The 18,839-nt window shown below is 43.6% G+C and overlaps 2 protein-coding genes across 4 annotated transcripts in view; both read right to left on the bottom strand.

Moving 5' to 3' along the window:
• CMTR1 (cap methyltransferase 1) overlaps positions 1–2,927 on the bottom strand; it is a 31,720-nt gene extending 28,793 nt beyond the window's left edge. The window contains exons 1-2 of one of the 2 annotated variants that reach the window (XM_040611529.1): positions 2,778–2,927; positions 1,241–1,375 (exon numbers count right to left, since the gene is read on the bottom strand). In XM_040611529.1, the coding sequence (XP_040467463.1) occupies positions 1,241–1,370 (130 nt within the window). In that variant the 5' untranslated portion in view covers positions 1,371–1,375; positions 2,778–2,927. Of the gene's footprint in view, positions 1–1,240; positions 1,376–1,823; positions 1,984–2,777 lie in introns of those variants that run through there. The other variant, XM_040611530.1, reaches the window with a different exon arrangement.
• Positions 2,928–5,365: 2,438 nt separating this feature from the next.
• RNF8 (ring finger protein 8) lies at positions 5,366–18,729 on the bottom strand. 2 transcript variants are annotated; one of them, XM_040611759.1, is made up of 8 exons: positions 18,512–18,727; positions 15,395–15,523; positions 13,148–13,885; positions 11,959–12,021; positions 11,045–11,134; positions 9,815–9,922; positions 8,620–8,824; positions 5,366–6,718 (listed from the first exon to the last, which is right to left on the bottom strand). In XM_040611759.1, exons 1-8 carry the CDS (start codon positions 18,599–18,601, stop codon positions 6,573–6,575), a joined length of 1,569 nt encoding a protein of 522 aa, XP_040467693.1. In that variant the 5' UTR covers positions 18,602–18,727; the 3' UTR covers positions 5,366–6,572. The 2 variants fall into 2 exon arrangements, with proteins under 2 accessions (XP_040467693.1, XP_040467694.1); XM_040611760.1 differs by having other exon boundaries at positions 6,568–6,718; positions 8,613–8,824; positions 18,512–18,729.
• Between the last annotated feature and the right edge of the window lie 110 nt (positions 18,730–18,839).

The raw sequence follows: 18,839 nt of genomic DNA, 5'->3' as shown, positions 1-18,839 counted from the left end.
CTTTTAACATTTGCTAGGCTGTGCTCAGCTGAGATCAGATCTCAAATCACTTCCCTCCCCCAACCTTCTTTCTTTCATCAGAAACCACAACTGGTGTAACCAACTACTGAACAATTAACCCTATGCAAAATGCTGGCCTTGAACTGTATCAATTTGTTTCTTACACATTAAGGCTCATAGCCTATTTTGATCCATATATGAACTCAATAATCAAAATGGGGGGGAGAATATTCAATTTTTAAGCTCAGCTTTGAGTCCACACAACATTCCCTACCCCAGCTCTCCCACCTGGCACCTCTAACCTCCTCACTCGCCTCCAACCTTGCCAGACAGGTATACACACCATACCCCATTACTACAACTACTCCCAAACTGACCCAACTCATCTTCACAAGACGAAGGCTTCTTTATGTGTTCAGGTGCTTTCTCACTAACACTTCATGACCACAGGAAATCCCAAAACTCAGAAGTAGTAGGCATGACCATGAGGCAACCTGAAGTACCATTCTCGTAGAGTTTAAAGCACCCCACAACAGCAATACCAATTGTGTAGGGCACTTGTCTCATCTTTGGTATACACCAAGCTCCAGGTCAGAAAGCATACTCTGACTTGAGGAAAAAGAAGGCAATTTATTCAGATAACTCTGAAATAGTTTTTCTTCCTGAAACCAAACACCTGTGAGCCCTCACAACTCCCCTGTCCCCCTAAAAATCACATCGAGCCCACAAAAGAGATGGTGTTACAATGCAGGAGTCCCAGTCAACTGTCCTTTGTATTCACATCGATTTCTCCCATCTGCAAAAGTTACAGATTTTTTTAATTCTTATTTTTCAAACTATGAGGAAGCAAGACGTTTCAGTAGTGAGTTGTGGGTGTTGTGCCATAAAGAAAGTTTCCAAAACAGAAGTAACTACTGAGACTGAAAAGATGAATGCTTCTCATAAATTAAAAGAATCTTTACTGCTTCGGACCATGCACTTGTCATCTACCTCAAGTTCTATTTTCTATGTCTGAATTCATACAATTCCCAGACCAAACTGTTCACACGAGATTATAAAAGAGCTTAAAAAAAATTGACACCAATTCAAGTTTGTGAACAGAAATAACATAGTTTTTCTCCCAAAAAGAGAGTATACTCTTTAGGTTCAGGTTATCGATTAGGAATTGAATGCACATCTAAAAAATCCTAGTTATTCTTTAGATTCCCTGCAGCAGCATACATCTTATCTCCAACCTTACCTTGAGTAGTATGATTACTAAACTGAGTTTCATCATCTGAAGTAGAACTGAGGGTTAATCCCAAGTCTTCTATCCTCTTCTTCTGCTTCTTTTGGGGGCTGCTAAATTCAGGTTCTGTCCTTCTCTTCATTTTTGCTGAAAGAAGATGATCGTATTAACATTAAGCAAATTAACTTTCTCCTGTATGCCGATGAGTAAAGCACAGCAGCATAGCTTGTTTTATGGACTATTCAGTATTACGCTTCTCAACTTAAGTTTGCTGTAAGTAGAAATATTGGCTTCTTTTGCACCCACCCTTTTAAATAGCTAGTCTAACTAAACAAACACCAAGTCTGCGCAGAAGCTTCCCTATTACTGATGAACTGAATTTCAGATCATTTCTACAACCTATTTACCATTAAATGCTAGTAACGAAGACAAGCCAGACGCCAGCACTTAGCTTAAATATGAGTTGATTACTACTACTGAATCAAGTATTTTATCCAAGCACACCAAACAAATGAGGAAGTAAGACCAATCTAATGGAGAACATGCAAGGTGGAACCAATTTCTCACAGGAGACTCAGAACACCTTTGACCTCACCTCTGCAAATGTTAATAAAAGAGCTTTCCTACATTACTTCTATAGCAGTACTTTATTAAATATGTGTGCTCAAGTTGGGGGTGGGGCTGTTGTTTTTTATTAGGAACCACTGGCAAGATAGCAAGCTTCTGGATGTGCTGATAAACCCTGTGCAAACCCAGAGAATGGACTAACACTTTAGACGGAGTGAACAGAAGCCAGCTGGGAAGGCTTGTAGAGGGCAAGGACCAAGTAGCAGGAAAACAGGTGAAAATTAAAAGGCACTGATGCCTAGAGCACTATCTAATTCTACCATCTATTGATAAAAAGCAATAAAAACCTATTGGTGTTTATTAGTCTATACAGATGCCCCCGGTGACCAATTTGAACCCTGTTATCAAACTTACTTCCACAAACACATATATGTTTGCCCACATATACAGGGCAGCTTATGACCAATTACTTTATTCATCCCCATGACCCTGGCTGCAGGAACACCCCACAACTTCACTACACGACGGCTGAGATCTTTCGCCTTCTACCAGACGTTCGCTTCCAGCCAACTCATACTCATCTGCTCTTGTGTCGATGTAGGGTTTGGGTTTTCTCCCTGGCTTGCGTCTAACGGACAGAGCAATTCCCCGTTCTCCCCGAGATACTCTTTTATTCGGGTAACACGCTCCTCCTTCACCGCTGCCTCCCCTCGAGGTCCGTCCCCCCCCCCAGCCCGGGTTCTCTCTGCATTTCCAGCCGGGGCCTGGCCGCGCCCGCCCCGCCCGCGCCTCACGGCCCCCCTCGGCCAGCCGTGCCCGCCCGCCCGTCCCCGGCACCGTAGGCCCCGCAGGCCCCGCCGGCCCCCGGCACCGGAGGCCCCGCCGGCGGGCCGAGAGCCCGGGGAGCCCGACGAGGGCCGGCGGGCAGCGAGCCCGCGGGAGCGACCCACAGCGGCGCGCCAGGCCCGCGGCCGCCACTCACGGCAGCGGATGAGGCGGAGCGGCGGCAGGCGGGCGGCGAGGGCCGGCTCCGTCTCCCGGCGGCGCGGAGGGGACGCGGGCCCGTTCCTGCGCCGCCACCAGCGGTTTCGTTTCCCCGCTCGGAGGCGCCGCCGTCGCCGCCCCCGCCCCGCCCCCTCCCGCGGGTCCTCCCCGGGCCGCCGGCGCGCTGCAGTGACGCCACGCGCCGCAGTGACGCGCCGCCCGCGCCCGCCGCGAGGTCCCCGGCACCGCCGGCAGCTCCGGGCCGGGAGCGGGGCCGGCCCGCAGGGTCCCCGCGGCGGCGGCGGTGGGACCGGCACTCCGGGCAGGCGGCAGCCGCCCGCCCCAGGCCTTCCCGGGGAGCTGAGGCGCGGCGCATGGGTAGGGGGAGGCCACGTCCCACGCGGCGTAGCTCCTGTAAGTGTCCGCGAGGTGTGTTAACGCGCAGGTAGTTCAGCCGCTGCCTTACAAGCGGCGCTCTCTATGGAAACCGGCTTTTTTAATGCTTCGGCAGGAGCCGTACCCGCCCGTGGCGCTGGGCCGTCCAGCTTGCTGCCCCGAGAAACGGGCTGCCCGCAGGAAAGGTGCCCCCCCTGCCCCTCTCTTCCTCCAGCAGAGCCAGAGCAGCTTTCCTAAGGCCAGCGAGGATAAAAGCTTTACACACATAAAATACGTACCTATAGCGTTTCAAATCCTCATGACAAATGATCTAATTGAGCCGTCTTGTACTTCACACTAAGCTCAAAACCCCGGGACATATAGCTCAGCAGGCGCAAATGCTTAATCTTAAAATGCAAAACGAGGACCGTAGCACCAAGGGACGGGAGTATACTATTTCAGAAGCATAGTTTATGGTTATCTACTTGTTGTAAGGTATGTGCCTATGTGACCTTATAGCAAAACAGACTAGCAGCAGGGACGGAGCACAAGCAGGGAGCAAACATTCGCTAGCCCGAGCATCTCTTTGGGGGAAAAAAAAGCAACACAACACTTACATTGGGGGTAGGGGTGAGCATCACTGGATTACTAAATTGCCTGTTACATGTTTGTTGCTAAAACTTACAAAGCACTAACATGGTAAATTACATGTGCAAGAGAAAAGCAATCATCAGACTGATCTTGGTATCCATAAGTATGCAAGAGTTAAAACTGCACACTGTCCCTGTGATAGTCCTGTTCTGCAATCCGTTGGCACTCCTTCCCAATTATTGCTGCTGATGTTGATAAATATTACATTGCTCTGAAAGCAGTTATCACATTACATGTGTGTAATACACGTATGTAACATGTAGCATGTACGTACTACAGCTGTCTTCCAACAGAAAGCATCAAGTCTTGAACCTGCACCAAGCCTGCTGCGCATCAACTGCAACTAGCTCACAGTTGTAACCTAAATCCTGGATAGTCTCAAATCACAGAAGTGATGCATTCCCAAGACAGGTAACAGTTCAGGGCACGACATCTCTAAGGGGACATTCAGATGTACCATCAAGTAGGAAAAAGGATCCAGATCTTAAACCAAAGGAGAATACAGTATTAGAAATACCATCTTTTCCAGAAGCTCAGTAGTTCGCCTGACGCTTCTGTATGTTTAGCCATCAGCTCTGTATCCAATAGTAATTTTACTGAGGAATTTAGTGAACTGGAGAGAGAGGTCTGCTCTTGTCCCTGAAGTGCTTCTGCAAGTGAGCAGTATTATTACTTAATCTCTCCCCGTGGACCTTTACACACTATGTACCTACCAGTAACAGTGGAAATCGTTTGGCATACCACTTATGTTCTCCATATTCTAGTGAAAAGAGACACACTCAGAAATTACACTGAAGAACTACTCCGTTACTAGGAGAAGCATTATCCTTCTCTGCAATATGCATAAACACCAACATAACAAAATAAACATATTTAGCAAAACAAAACGAGCAAAGAAAGTGCAGCAACATGGAAGAGATACACAGTAGAATCCGCAGTCCTAGGTAACCAGCGTGTTTTCCTCCAACTCCTCTTCATCAGGAATACCTGTTCCAATGTCAGCCTATTTCACCAGCATTTTGAGGAACCCTCTTCTCTCAGACATCCTAGAGAGCATATAGTTACAAAAGAAACTTTCAAGAGCACATACAGAAAACAAACATTAAAAGGGAAAGAGGAAAACTGAAGATGTAATGACTCCTTGACAAAGAAACCTTACACCAAGATTTTAAGAAAGTTGCCCGGTCCACAGAGATCACACCTACCGCCCCTGTTCAAGTCCTAGCAGTCAAATCTGTCAGAATGCACTGCTTGCTTAGGGCATCATCATCATTTCTGCACCTTTTAGTGGGATCTTTCTTTAGTAGAAGACTACAAAGGGTATTATTATATCTACTAAATTACCATTAGCATAGCCACAGGCTTGAAGAGTTGGGTTGTCCTTTATCAATTCCTGAATACGCCAGGTCCTTCAAATAACTTCAACATAGACACACTGCTTACATTATTCAAAACATGAAGCAAAGTAATAAAAATTATATAGTCTGTGTTTTCTCAAAAAAATTTAAAACTAGGAGAAAGACACCTCAGTGGACGCACCAAAGACGACTAATGCAGAAATGGATTTATATTTTCCTTTTTAAAACATAGAAACAAGAAAGTACATAAATAGCCAAAGAAATATTACAGATGAGAAGGCCTTCCCCCATCCTCTTCTCACAGTGTAAAAGTCTTCCCCACATAACAGCTAAGTCAAAAGCATATGCCACTGAAAATGAAATTTCATAGATAAATTTGTGAAGGATGAGGCAAGACTCGCTCAGTCTCTTAGGGATGAGTGATTTGCTGTGAGGGCAGCAGAACCCACAGCTCAACAGCAATATTTTGTAAACAGTAAAATGAAATGCTTCCTTCCATGTCTTGTGGTTGCCTGCAGATGCTGCTTTCCTACACTGCCAACAGGGCATTTCACTAATTCAGCCAGCAGCACTTCTGAAGAGGCAGAGGTTCCTCTCTGCTGCTGTTGAACTATATGCATTTCTAATGTCATTGCTAGGAACTTCTGAGTGCGCCACTTCCCAGTTCTAAAACTCTTTATGCAAACGCCTGAAGAGGGAACAAACTAAAGATACTATATGAAAAAAGTACTAGCTACAGAATTCTGGAAGATTTAATCTTTGCCGCCCCTATCTAACAGAAAATGAGTAGGATCAACTGGGGCAAACTGATGGCCAGCAGCTCAGCTTACACAATGCATTTAAGCGCTTTAAGGCTGACAGGGTCCATAACCCACCCTTTATTACTTTTACAGCCAGAGGCCTGGGACGACTTTAGCTGTTGTATGAAATTCAAGAGGAAAACCCATACTGGCACTTTTTCCTGCCTGCTGGTGGGGATGGCAGAGTTCTCTAATAGCTTGGGCCATTCCCATTGCTGCCTGAAATAAGGGAAGCTGATGTACACATTTAAACATGTCATTCACTAAGGAAAGGGCAGTGATGCACACAAACTATTACATTACACTGAGCAGGTCACAAGTGATCATGGAAGCCTAGGTTTTGTATGTCAACCATCTAGCATAACAGCTGTTTGTTCTCCCACAATCCCAATTTCATTTTGAAGATCAAACTTATATACATTCATTTAAAAAAAAAAAAAAAAAAAAAAAAAAAAATCCTTCTTCTAAGTGCTGCTAGTGGTTAGCTCCAGCCTCTTCATGGAGTCTCTCCTTCCAGATGTCCAGTCCACTCATCCAGCAGTAGTCAACCAAACACCATTAGGCTGGTTCTGGGCAGCACACAGGCAAACAAGTCTGCAGTAACAGTGTTTAGATAATATAGTAGCTTTCATTATAGTAAGAATCCTCGTCAGAGTCCTCGCTGTCACAACTGCTCATCGACAAGATGGAGTAGATGGAAGAATTTACACTGCTGTCATTGTCTGTGGCTGGCTTCACCAACACATTCTGTATCTCTGCATTCAAAACACACAGACACAAAAGTTAGCAGCAATCAGCGGACCCACAAACGTTAAATTCTCTTTGTTCTCTTTAACACTTATAGCCTCTCACTGTCGGTTTGCAATAGGTCTCCCAAGTTGCAGGGCATAGGCCTTTTTCTTTTCAATTTTCAGCATTAAAAGAACAAAGAGTTAGGGGTTTTGTTTGTTTTCTTACAAGTTTTCTATAATGCCTTTTCCTGTAAAGATAGCACAGATGAGGAAACATTTTCCATCCCTTCACTGGCACATGACTGGCAATGGAAGTGACTAACTATTACGGTGCCTTGCCAGGTAAGAAAGAGGGAAGGAATAAGATGTGGTAAAGAGTTTTCAAACCAGTAACAGTTGTACATGATACTTACGGCCCCATCAAAACCTCCATATGTTTAAGAGTACAAGGCATCTATTGGTGCCCATTTTACTAAGACTCTTGGAAAGGCTTCTTGGAAAGCTCCAACTGAGCTTCTCAAGTGCCACTTGCATCATTATTTCTTTTTCAGCTTGTTTCTTCTTAGGCATTCATGTTTAAATAGGCACACCGTTATCATCATCTCAATCGGAATGTTTCCAGCACTGAATAAAAAGTGTGCATAGGAATAATTCATCCTTCTTCCTGAAATGTGTTGTGGTGAAGCTAAATGATTTCCTACTAATAGTCATTTATATAATTAGAGCATCTATCACATATGAAGGTAGGCTATGAACTTATTTCCTTTTTGTTCAAACAAGCATGAAGATCACTGGCTGACGATACAGAAGTGAAGTGGGCTCTAACAAAGAGACCACTTCATCCAATCACCATTGTCTACCTGATGAAATACTTCAACAGTGCTATGGCATACTCTGCAGATGTGCGTATTACACAAGAGCAATATAAGTTCTGCAGAGGTGAAAGTAATTCACAAAGCCAAGCTAGGCAGCCTCTGAGCAACATAGCATTTCCTGAGGCAATCAGACAGAGTTGGCTGAATTTCAGGTTTGAACTAACGCTGTTTAGTGATGTCATTCTATGTTATTTTTGTTATTTTATGTTATGGGCATTCCATGGAGAATCTGAAACGTTTCAAAGGCACCTTTCATTAGGTCAGAGGCTTGACACATTGCAAAATGAAGGATCATGCACTCACCTCTACGAGGGGAAAACAAGACAATTACTTAAGGGAACACAGCAATGGAAATTTGTTAAGGGCTAGTAGGAAAAGACTTCTACATTTCAGCACCTAGATACCAGAGTCAAGTGCCCTAGAAACAAATTTGGAAGAGGGATGCAGAATAGGAACACCCCATACTGGAGTTTTACTTAAAGCCGTTGCTGTCATGCACAATCTTTCAGCTACAGCTATGTGGTTATGTGTTTAAGCCACAGTGGCTTTAATTCCACAAAAATTAACAAGGCAGAGCAACTGCCAGTTCAGCCATAGACTTACATGACAAACCAACATTCCCCTTCAGAGATTTCCTACAGAAATCCAGCACAGAGAAGATAATTCAGAGTTTCTCATCAGGCACTGCCCTGCTGAACTTTTGCAATGATGTAGTCAATAGTTCAACCAAAGGTGCCTGGTAAATTTTTCAAGGGTCATTCTGTACAGTTTTGCTTTTATTTAGCAATCTCTTTGAAACAGGGTAACCTGCAGCATGGTTAAGTTGCCCTGCTCAACCACGGAATTCATACTGAAATCTTTTTCCAAACTTTTTGTTAATTTTATTTTACTATGCAGTAAAGCTAGTTACACAACATATCTTAAAATTAATTTTCTAGTGTTTCTGCTGCATTCCTCAAGCATCTCCTTGGTATATAGGTGCCAAAAAGTTGTACAAAATAGATGTAATGAGAAATTGTACTCATCATGCCACATCCACCCACCTCTCACCTTTCCGCTCTCTGATAACAGTCAGGCGATGCTCTTTCATTTCCACATCCAGTTTTTCTACCATCCTGTCAATGCAGTTATCCAGCACCAGAGAGCGTGTCTTTGATTTGATCTCCTGCCTGCAGATGGGGCATTCCACTTTACGTTTTGTCCACTCATTGATACAGTAGGAGCAGAAGCTGTGCGCACAGTTGAGAGTGACCGCCTGTGAAATTTCACAGAAGGATAGTTATCAGAGCATGCTCACACAAGCATAGTCAAGAAAAAAACACTGAAGTCAGAAAGACATTAGATGAACATTCCCTCTAAGGGATGGAGGGAAGAAGCCCAAAGTCCCTTTTCTTCAGTCTTTGTAGGGGTTACACACAAAAACTCTCCCATGCCGGAGTGCAGACAAGTTTTATAATCAGTTAATGGATGCTCTGTAGGTCATAGCAAGTCAGAAACACAGAGAAAAAGAACTAATTCTAATGATGTTTTCCCAATTTGAAATGGATAAATTATGGAGAAACAAAGATCTTACAGAATAATGTCTTAAATTACCGAGAAACCAGAAATCAAAATTTCAGCTAGCTCTTAAGTCATTGTAACAAAGCTAACACATCAGGCTTCCTGCAGCAGAAACAAACATAATGAAACTGAAGTTCTAGCATAACACAAACAGCAATAACAGTCTACATTTCAGGCACAGCCTATCACTTCTAGGATCAAATGAAAGCAGGCCACCATCTCAAAGAAAGAGTTTATCTGAACAATATAAACAGTTCAGGGCTTGACTGAACACTGCACCTCCCTTCCTTTACCAACCTCTTCTTACATCTAAACCTGAAGCAGTCCAGCCCTAGCCAACTTAAAGCAAGGTCCACTACAAAAAGATTCTTCCTCAAGCAGGCTCTTCGGCAGGAGCTCAGAGCACCAGTTCAAAACCACCCAAAACCACCGTAAGCCTATATGCATCTTAGGATTAAGCACTCATCTCTATGCAGGTAGAGACATTAAAGCTGAACTTGCCCAGGAGAGTTAGGGCACACAGCATGGATTTCTGGACCAACCCTTTCCCAAAACTCACTGTGGGTCTGTGGGGAATCTTAAACTATCAAAGTAAAAAAATATGCTTGACTGTTGCTTTAATGGAACTAGGGAAAGCTTCTCAAGTCTTTTCTTTACTGGCAAACCCATATCAATTTAAACATACCTCAATAAAATGCTCAGAACAGATTGTGCACTGCAACTCATTCTCCAACACATCGTTCATCTGATTCAATACCTCTTCTTTTTGGGCTCTCACCTTTTCCTTCTCCTCCTAGTGGAAAAGTACACATGGTCATGTATCAACAAAGAACAACACTTTACTCAATACAATATTGGCAGGAAGTGTGTGTGCAAGGCAAAGTAGTACAAGTAGAGAAACACAAAACTGCAAGTCTCCACATATCAGGTCTGTGTGTATTACATACCCAGATCTGTAACCCCTCTCCTCTTTGTAGTTACAGCAGTATTGAGAATATTCCCATCCACTGTAGAGAACTTAAAGCAAGAAGAGCAGCCATTACCAAAATCCCTTTCAGCCTAAAGAAACTACCAGCTGGATCAATCTTCAGAATCCCTTTCAACCTTTTCCTGGCATGAGTTTGGCTTAAGTCAACAGAACAGTTCTTTTGATGTCTGATGTGAATAACAAAACACCGAACAGAGAAGATACCTCAATTATTTTAGAAAAGGAAGCATAAGAATTTAAAACATTTATTTGCATTTAACTGCCCAATAATATTTTTTTTTGTTTAGACTTAAATTAGGATCTTAAGTACCTGCTCTATCCTCTACAAATAACCAGAGAAATTCTTCCAATTGAAGCTGTACTTGAAACAGCAACAGAGGTGTAAAGACAACTTAAAAAAAACCCAAACCATAAAGGAAACAGCCAGAGGTGGATAAAGTGATCATTTCAAAGAGTACAGGAAATTATTCTGTACTCATCACCTTGTGTCAAGGGCAGGAAGAAATGTGGCTTATCTCATTCATTATTCAAATTCCATGTTGTTTCAATCCTACACTCCCTTGTACGACTGCTGGAACACCACAGTTTTACTTGATAGAATACACTCTAACTGAAAATGAAGCACTTTACTTTTCACACACACTCTTCTGGGCCCACTTCTCCTGCACAACACACGGTTCAGGTGCTCTGGGGTTTCCTTATGATCGAGAAAGATCTAGTAATGACTGTTCAACACTAATTCATGAACAGGGCAGGATGTATCCTCCCACAATCTTGGAAACTAGAGTCAGCTGCCACCTTGAAATACAGTTTTTCCACTATGGAAGGCAAAGTACAGTCAAGACAAATGTTAAATAAACCATTTCCTCTGCTACAGCATATCATGTTTTGTTTATGAATAAAACTGAGAATTCAGTTATTCCTTACCTTGGTTTCTTCCAGTTCTTTATTCTTGGCTCGGATTATCTCCTCAAAATCTTTTTTAATACGGCTCAATTCTTCCATCAAAGCATGATGCTGTAAAAATACCATCCCAGAAACTGTAAGAGTGCCATTATAAGCTATCCTATGAAACAGACACAGCCATAATCATGAGGTTCAGCATACTCATTCCTCCTTATCTCCTAGAAGAGCAACACATATCTGTATGAGCTGGGGTGTTAAGGCTGTTTAGCCTTAACTGGCACTACATTGCAATTTTATTTATGACCTTCCCAGCATCGTGGCACTTATCATTCCCTCTCCCAGGCTACCTTTTCCTTTCAGTTAGGTTTTACAGTCACCACTTTGAGTGCATCTGAGACATTTGAGTATCAAGTGGTATTTGACACATAAGGATCACAAAAACCTGTCACTGTATACGGGGTTACCTAAAGCTGTTTTCAGATAAGCTTTCCAAAGGGAAAGGCCTTCTAGAAAAAGCCTAGGAAACCTAAGTGTGTGGCAATGTCTTTCAAAAACATTCCTAACCAAGAATGAAATTTTTTTTCATTTGGTTGAAATTGCCAAAATAACTTCCCCAAAACAGATACTCAGCAGACAGACCTTACAAAAAAAGCCCACCAGCCCAAGGACCAAATTAAAATAAATAAAAAAAATAATCATTGCAGCTACTGAATGCTTTCAACCTGAGTGCATATTCTCACAATATTTGCGGCAAATAGCAGCTCCCACAAAGTGAGGTCTGCCACTTTCTGACAGAAACTTGGTCTGTACATGAAGATCATCCAATCTGCACTTAAGGCAAAGTCCTCATCTTCTACCAAGAGGTCACAGCAGTAAGAAAGATTTAAATATCTGAGTTACACAGTTAGACTGAGCCAAGATTTATAACTACTTGCCTCTTGCAGGACCTGCGCCAGCTGCTCCTTCAGATTCTCTTCCCCGTGTTGCCGCTTTACACCCTGGCGGGGGCAGGGAGAAAAAGAGGAAAAAGGAAAAAACATGTTTTAAGAAAGCAAGGGACAGAAAACGACTACTTTGCAGACTATCTTTACAGGATATGCCAATGCTGATTTTTAGAAAACCCTGAGATGTCCACTCTAGTGTTATATGTCCACAACATAAATTACAGCTATTGTTCACTGTGAAGAGTTAAAATGGATGTATCATTCACACTTACATACTTGGAACACCTCCACGTTATTCTAGGTCTAAAGGCACCAGCATATTCATAGAAGCAAAGAGGTCAGCAACAGTTTAAACATGAGAAAAAGCTGCAACTCTGAGCACATTCAAAGAGTGGAGTCATACCTACAGCTCCAGCTGAACTTCCCAGTGTGCCTAAGCATACAACTCCAGCCTTTCTGTACTTCTGATACAGCTATCTTGCATTTAGCAGCAGAGTTTAAAGGAAGTAACAGATAAATTATGAAATTCACTCCAAGATGTATCCTTACCTCCTTTAAACCAGATTTTGAGCAAACTCAAATAGAAAGACTTTAGTTTGTTATCTAAAAAAGCTACTTATTAACATACACATACTATTTGAAGACACTTACAGATTGCAAGATAGGGTTTTTTTGAAAGTGGGGGGGAAAGTCTCTCCCTCTGGGGGTTAAGGCATACAGTAATTTGCTTGCTTAGAAAAGGAAGGGATTTGCCCTGTAGACTGGACATTAATTCAGCCATATACAAAAAGAAATTTACACTTCAGGTGAATGCTTTTCAACTTGTCCTCTCTGTAACCATAGGAGATCAGACAGTGTTTTTTTAATTTAAAACCACAATGTTTTTACTAACTGAAATGCTTTACTATCTTGTGTAATGATCCTGTTCGTAAAAAAATAATAATTATTTTGTGCTCTTTTCCTAATTCCCCATGCAGCCCAATCCCTTCTGTCTCTGCACTTTCTTTTGGTACACATGCCTGGAAGTGAAATATTTCCATGACAATTTTAACAGCAGTAATTCACACAAACATTATTTGCATTAGTGTATGGTTCAAGACCTTATTTTGGATCAATGGCTTATATTAGGCATTCCATAAAACTGAAAAGATACAGGCCAAAAAGATTACCACCATTATACCTCTAGCTTCTGCTGCTCTTTAAAGAATGTCCTTTCCAGCTCTTCCACCTGCTGCTGCTGATGCTCTTGTTCCGTGCACAGCTGGTCCTGCAACTCCCGCAGCTCCTGCTCCGTTGCCAGGATCTCCTTCTGAGCACACTTCCTGCGCTTCTGCTTCATATTCAGAACTTCCGTCTGCTTCTCCTGCACTTTCATCTTCAGCTTCATTATAGCTACTAGGGTTTTCCTCAGCATTTCCAAGCCAGTCCATGACTGTGCAAGGCCAGAGCCTTTCTGGTCCTTATGGGGGACAGACACTTTCTCAGAGTGCACAGGGCCACTATGCACTGGACCACTATCCTCCTCACTTGGTCCAGGAGAAGGCAGCTTGACATCTGTCTTCTCTGTTAACTGTTTGGCCTCTTCCACCCTTCCCCATGATTTACGCAAAGATTCTTTATCACAGGACACTCTGTCTCTTTTGGATCTGGAGTTTGAAGGGCCTTCTGATCCAGATGTCTCCAATTCCTCCAAACTAAATTTACGTTTAGTTCTTGAACTCTTAGCTTTCCATAGGTCATTCCTTTGGGCTAAAAAGGGTCTGATTTTCTCCCATTCCTCTTTAATTACTTCATATTCATATTCAGCAGTCTCTCTGTTTTCCAAAGGCACTCCCAACTGTATACGGTCTCCTTCAGCAATAGGATAGGCTTTTGAGGGATCCAGGCGCTGTTTGTTAAGCCAGACTCCATTTAGACTCTGCAAATGAACAGAGAATCAGCAACATTTAATATGCAGTTACCGAGTCCTCAGCAAGTTATTTCTGGCAACTGTAAACATAGCCAACCTCTTCAGTGTTGCAATCAGAACAAGCACTGTCCTTTAAATAAACCTTGCAATATCCAATGTATTGGCTTAGTGACCCATTTATTACAATTATTGCATTGTATTATTTACTGTGCATTATTCCTGCATTACAGATTTTGTGTACAAGCACTAAGAACAACATTAATATGTGCTTTTGGGGAAAAAAATTGCCCAAAAGCTTCAGAAATAAGAACTAACCAACAAACAGACTCCATGATAGATCATTCTCAAGAACATGGAATACTGCAGTAATTATTCTTGACAATTAATGTCACCTGAAATTCAAGAAGAAACTAGAAACAAAAAAGGAGTATAGCTTATACTGCTTAAAGAAAAAAAGTTTTCCATAAATACAGGGAGAATATAAACAAGAAGGAAAATGTTCTTCTAGAGATAATGTTCAAAGCAGAAAAAGGGTTTTTAAATTAGACAGTAGACTAGCTCAAGAAATAGTTTTGAAAAACAACAAAACCGATCTGTGTGCAAGATGAACTGCAGAATCATTAACAACTGACATAACTCAGAGATTCAATAAAACAACAAACTGGTAGCAGTGGTAACACAGAGGAATTGTTAATAATTAATCTACCATAGATGTTTCCAGTCATGCAACAACTATAAGTTTTCAAGTTTATGCAAGTACTGCAACAGTTTTGTTTAAAAGCAGTGTAATTTCAATAGTAGCCACTGCATTCCTTTCTGACTAACATGCTGTTGACCCAAACACCTTTCAAATCTGCATGATGTTGAACACTTGTTCTACCAGTTCTGTTTTAAAGCAAGTTACTGATTTTACAGGTTTCAGCCTGAATGAGAAAGTGGAGAGATCACGATATAAAAAACAGACTACTGAAGTCAAAGTGAGACCTAGCTGAGGGCTCTGATGTCAACACTTCAATCAGCTGAGGAAAACTTTTCAGAAGAAACTTGTTTAAACATAACATGAAGCGTGGTTCTTCCTAACAATACAGCCTTGCTGTAATTGATTATAATTTAAACAACTGTGTCACTACAATAAGGAGTATGAATTTATCCTTTTATTAGCAGTACAAGAACACTATCTTTCTGAATACTGCCAAAATTCATAGGTGTTTTGTGTTTTTTTTTAAGAAAGCAACACAAAGCAGGTTTACAGACTGCAAAGTGCCCTTGGAAAGACTACAATTGTCTGAAACAAGCTAAACCAAGACAAATCTACGCACAGAAAGCAATATGGCTTGCATTCCAATTACAGCAGACTGAAGCTTCCTGCTGGAAGTGCACAACAGGCAAGACACATTCCTGTGGACCTTCTATCACATTTACACCATATTATATCATAGCCCATATATTATCTGAGCCCAAACAGGGCATTCCCTTCAGCAAATCTCGGAGTACAAGGTCTTTAATCAGTCTCTGTACCTTGTTATCCTTGACAGTCCACTGCCCTTCTGCATTTTGCTGGAAAACACAGTGCTTACGAGAGATCATCAAGGGACAGGTTTTTGACACCAGCTGGTATGTGATATCTAATCCTCGGCCTATAGTTACCTAAAAATAAAAGTAGTTTAGTAACTGCAATCAGCAACAACATAGTAAATTCAGTTTATGCCATTTCAATGTAAGAATAGTTGAAATCTATCTAGATTAGCATTTTACAGCTAATTCCAAACAGGATTTTTTAATATTTTTTTTTTTTTGCATTTAAATTCAAGAGTACATAGAAAATTGAAACCTACAAAATTTGAAGTATTATCTTTCTCTCCCACTGAGGAAAATTTGTTTAGTCTAAGACAGGTTACAGACTTGATTTCATGGAAGTCAGCAGCAAAGCTGCTCAAAGCTACTCTCAATCCATCCATGTCCCACCTTAGTCATTATCTAACTAAATACCATTTCTTTAAACCAACACAATTGTTTGTGGGTCTCAAGATTACTTCTTACCCTCTTCTTTCACTAGTTGCATTTGTTCAACTGTCTGTGAACAGGAAAGCTGCAGGAATAAATAGCCTAGAAAACTGCCATCAAAAAAACGCAAATGTAACTGTGCCCTAAATGCACAACACTTTTGTAAATCACACCATCAATCTTATGGCTCAGAAACTAAGCCACACGCAGCTCATAACCAATACTGAGAGTGATCTAAATAATCTGATTAGACTCTAATAGCATTTTCTGGAAAAACAGACATAACTTAATCGTACCATTTCATAGTATCTTATTAAATCTGATCTGATTGCAGACTGCCATTTAAAGCACTGCTCTGCCCTACTCTCCCTCCCTCTGCTGCCTCCTTTGCAAGATCCGATAATCACACATGCTTTCCTTATTCATCTGTGCATTGCCCAAGTTTTCACTCAACTTACGGTGTCTTTTAGACAACTGCATGGATCCAACATAATACAGCAGCAAATAGAGCTCAAACAGGAAATCTCAGTCATCCAGGAATCTTGGAATTGATTGTGGACTAGCCAGAAGGCAAAGATTTTGGAATGTCACCAGAGGAGGAGGTGACATGTACTGAAGAGGCCCCACTGTATAATAAACTGCCAGAAAATGAAAAGCAATATGGCTTTATTGACGGGCCCTGCCATATTGTAGGAAAGCATCAGAGGTGGAAGGCAGCTGTGAAGGTATGTCATGTAGATGCTCACGTACCCAAGAGCTGGGCCACTGAAGAACATCAAAACAACCAGCAGGTAGATCTGGCTGCTGAGACTAAGGAAGCTATGCAACATACAGACGGGCTCATGACTGAGGGGTGGACTTGACCATTACAGTGGTGGAAGCAACCACCAGATGGCTGGAAACATATCCCATGGCCCATCCATCTCCTGCAATCCCAACTCATTTGCATCACACCTTCCAATTCCTACAAGGTGGAAAGATGGTGCAGTCAAGAAAAGTTTATTCACTGCACATTACCTGAGCAGGTCTTACCTCAAGTTTAAAGCAAGAACTTGGGACTTCCACGTCATAGCTAAATGCAAGGAAGTCAACAACTGTATCAGCCCCTAACTCTTAAATGCTTCATATATACTAGCATCATGTCAACATGGATTGCCTAGGTGAGAGGTACAGAAACTCAGGTGGACAAAGACTACACGCTTCAGGTAGATTCAGTTACAAACTTGGCTTTGCACTTGTCCCTGCAGTTATAACAGAAATGCCTAATCCATGTGAACGATTCCTAGCGCCTGGTCACACACACCTGTGTGGCGTCATGCACCAATACCAGTGAGATCAAGTAGGGCTGCTCACAGAACTTTCCCTTGGTCACATTCACTGAACCATAACTGAACAAACTGAACACGGTTCACATAACTGAACAAACCATGGCGGAGGGGCGAGATGTTACCATTTGCCTGCTGGAGTTTGCTGCTGCCCGCAGAGGTACTGGCAGATCACAGCACACCCCCACACCTCAGCAGCACAGTTTGGCACAGACATTGAAATCCACAGTGAAAACAGCTTGTGCTAACACACCAGCCTGTGGCCTGGCAAGCCTGCGGTGTCAGGATGCCATCAGTCCCAATGGCCTGTGACAACGACTGCAGCACTGTGCGGACAATCAGAGCAATAACATCTTGAATGAGATTAAAGTTTTGCAGATGCATTAACTCAAGTCCTTCGCTGAGCATACTTGTGCATTTCATGGCTTCAAATCCATGATGGGAGAGTAACAAAACTATACGTTAGCTTACAGAGTAGCCTAGTGTTGAAAGATGCATTAAGAGGGGGACCTTTTGCAATGCGTAAGTGCAAAGGCATTAGGTACAGCACGAACCCACACCACCTCCCTGCCTGATTCCAGCACTCCTCTTCCAGCGCCCCAACCTCAGCACGCATCGCTGCCTGCTGGGTTTAAGGGAAAGAGTACAAGGACCCACTTGGGCTTTTCAATTAAAAAACACAATCGCTGAGAAAGGGTTATTCCTGTACCATACCGAGACATAACTGGAACAGATTTAAAGCGTGACCTCATTTACATCTATATAACTTTGGCCACAAAACTAACACGTTATGCACTGCCACCCTCGCCAAAGCTCCACCTTGTTACCTGGGCTAAGGATTGCCCCCCCTTACGGCACTGCTACACAAACACTAAGGCCTTACAAAGGATTAAGAGCCGAAGGCTTAGCAAATTAGACGGAAAGGCCCGCTCTCTGCTCCCCGGCGGGGGCTGAAGGGCGCCCGGGTCGCTGCCCCTGCCTCCGCGGCAGCCCCGAGCCGAGCCGCGCCGCCCCCGGGAAGGCCGGGCCCGCACTGGGGCGGCCAACGGCGGCTCACAACGGCCGCTCGCTAACCGGGGCCACGCGGGGCCCGGGGAGCGCATCAAGGAACAATGAGGCTCCCGAAACCGGGCGCACCGAGGCCCCAGGGCTGGGGCGGGTGTCTCCTGGCCGCGACAAGGCTCCGGGCCCCGCGGCACCGGTAATGGTCCCCCCACCCCGGGCCGCACCGATGACGGAGCCTCTGCCGCCCGCTCACCCGCCCCACTCCGAGAGGCCGGAGCCTGCGGGGCCGGACCCAGCTCACCTGCGTGCCGGCCTCCAGCAGGAGCCAGTCGCCGCTGGCCCCGACCGGGCGGAGGCACCAGACCAGGCACGAAGCCCCGCGAGCCGCCATAGCGTGCGCCCCCGCGCCTGCCAGCAACAGGCAGCAGCAATCGCGGCAGCGGCGCTCTCGCGTGACAAAAGCCAGCGCAGCGGCCGCGCACCGCCCAGCGGCTCAGCTGACCGACCCCGGAGCCCAGCGGAGCCGCGCCTGCGCCCTGGAGCCAGCAGGGAAGATGGCGGTAACACCGAGCAACCGTTGCCCGCGCGGCATCCGTTATCCCGTCGGCCCCTGCGCTCACTGCCCTTGT

The sequence above is a fragment of the Falco naumanni genome, chromosome 12 (genome assembly GCF_017639655.2).
Source record: "Falco naumanni isolate bFalNau1 chromosome 12, bFalNau1.pat, whole genome shotgun sequence".
NCBI classification, from domain to species: domain Eukaryota; kingdom Metazoa; phylum Chordata; class Aves; order Falconiformes; family Falconidae; genus Falco; species Falco naumanni.
This window is presented reverse-complemented; position numbering and strand designations above follow the sequence as displayed.

Bases quoted from the DNA above. Each gene is read 5' to 3' on its own strand.
- RNF8 (XM_040611759.1), bottom strand. From the start codon at position 18,601: ATGGCGGCTCGCGGGGCTTCGTGCCTGGTCTGGTGCCTCCGCCCGGTC. The intron at 9,923-11,044 runs GTAAGGAATAAC...CTTTTCCACTAG, and splicing joins AAGAACTGGAAGAAACCAAG to GAGGAGAAGGAAAAGGTGAG. The intron at 6,719-8,619 runs GTGAGAGGTGGG...TTTTGAATGCAG, and splicing joins TGTTATCAGAGAGCGGAAAG to AGATACAGAATGTGTTGGTG.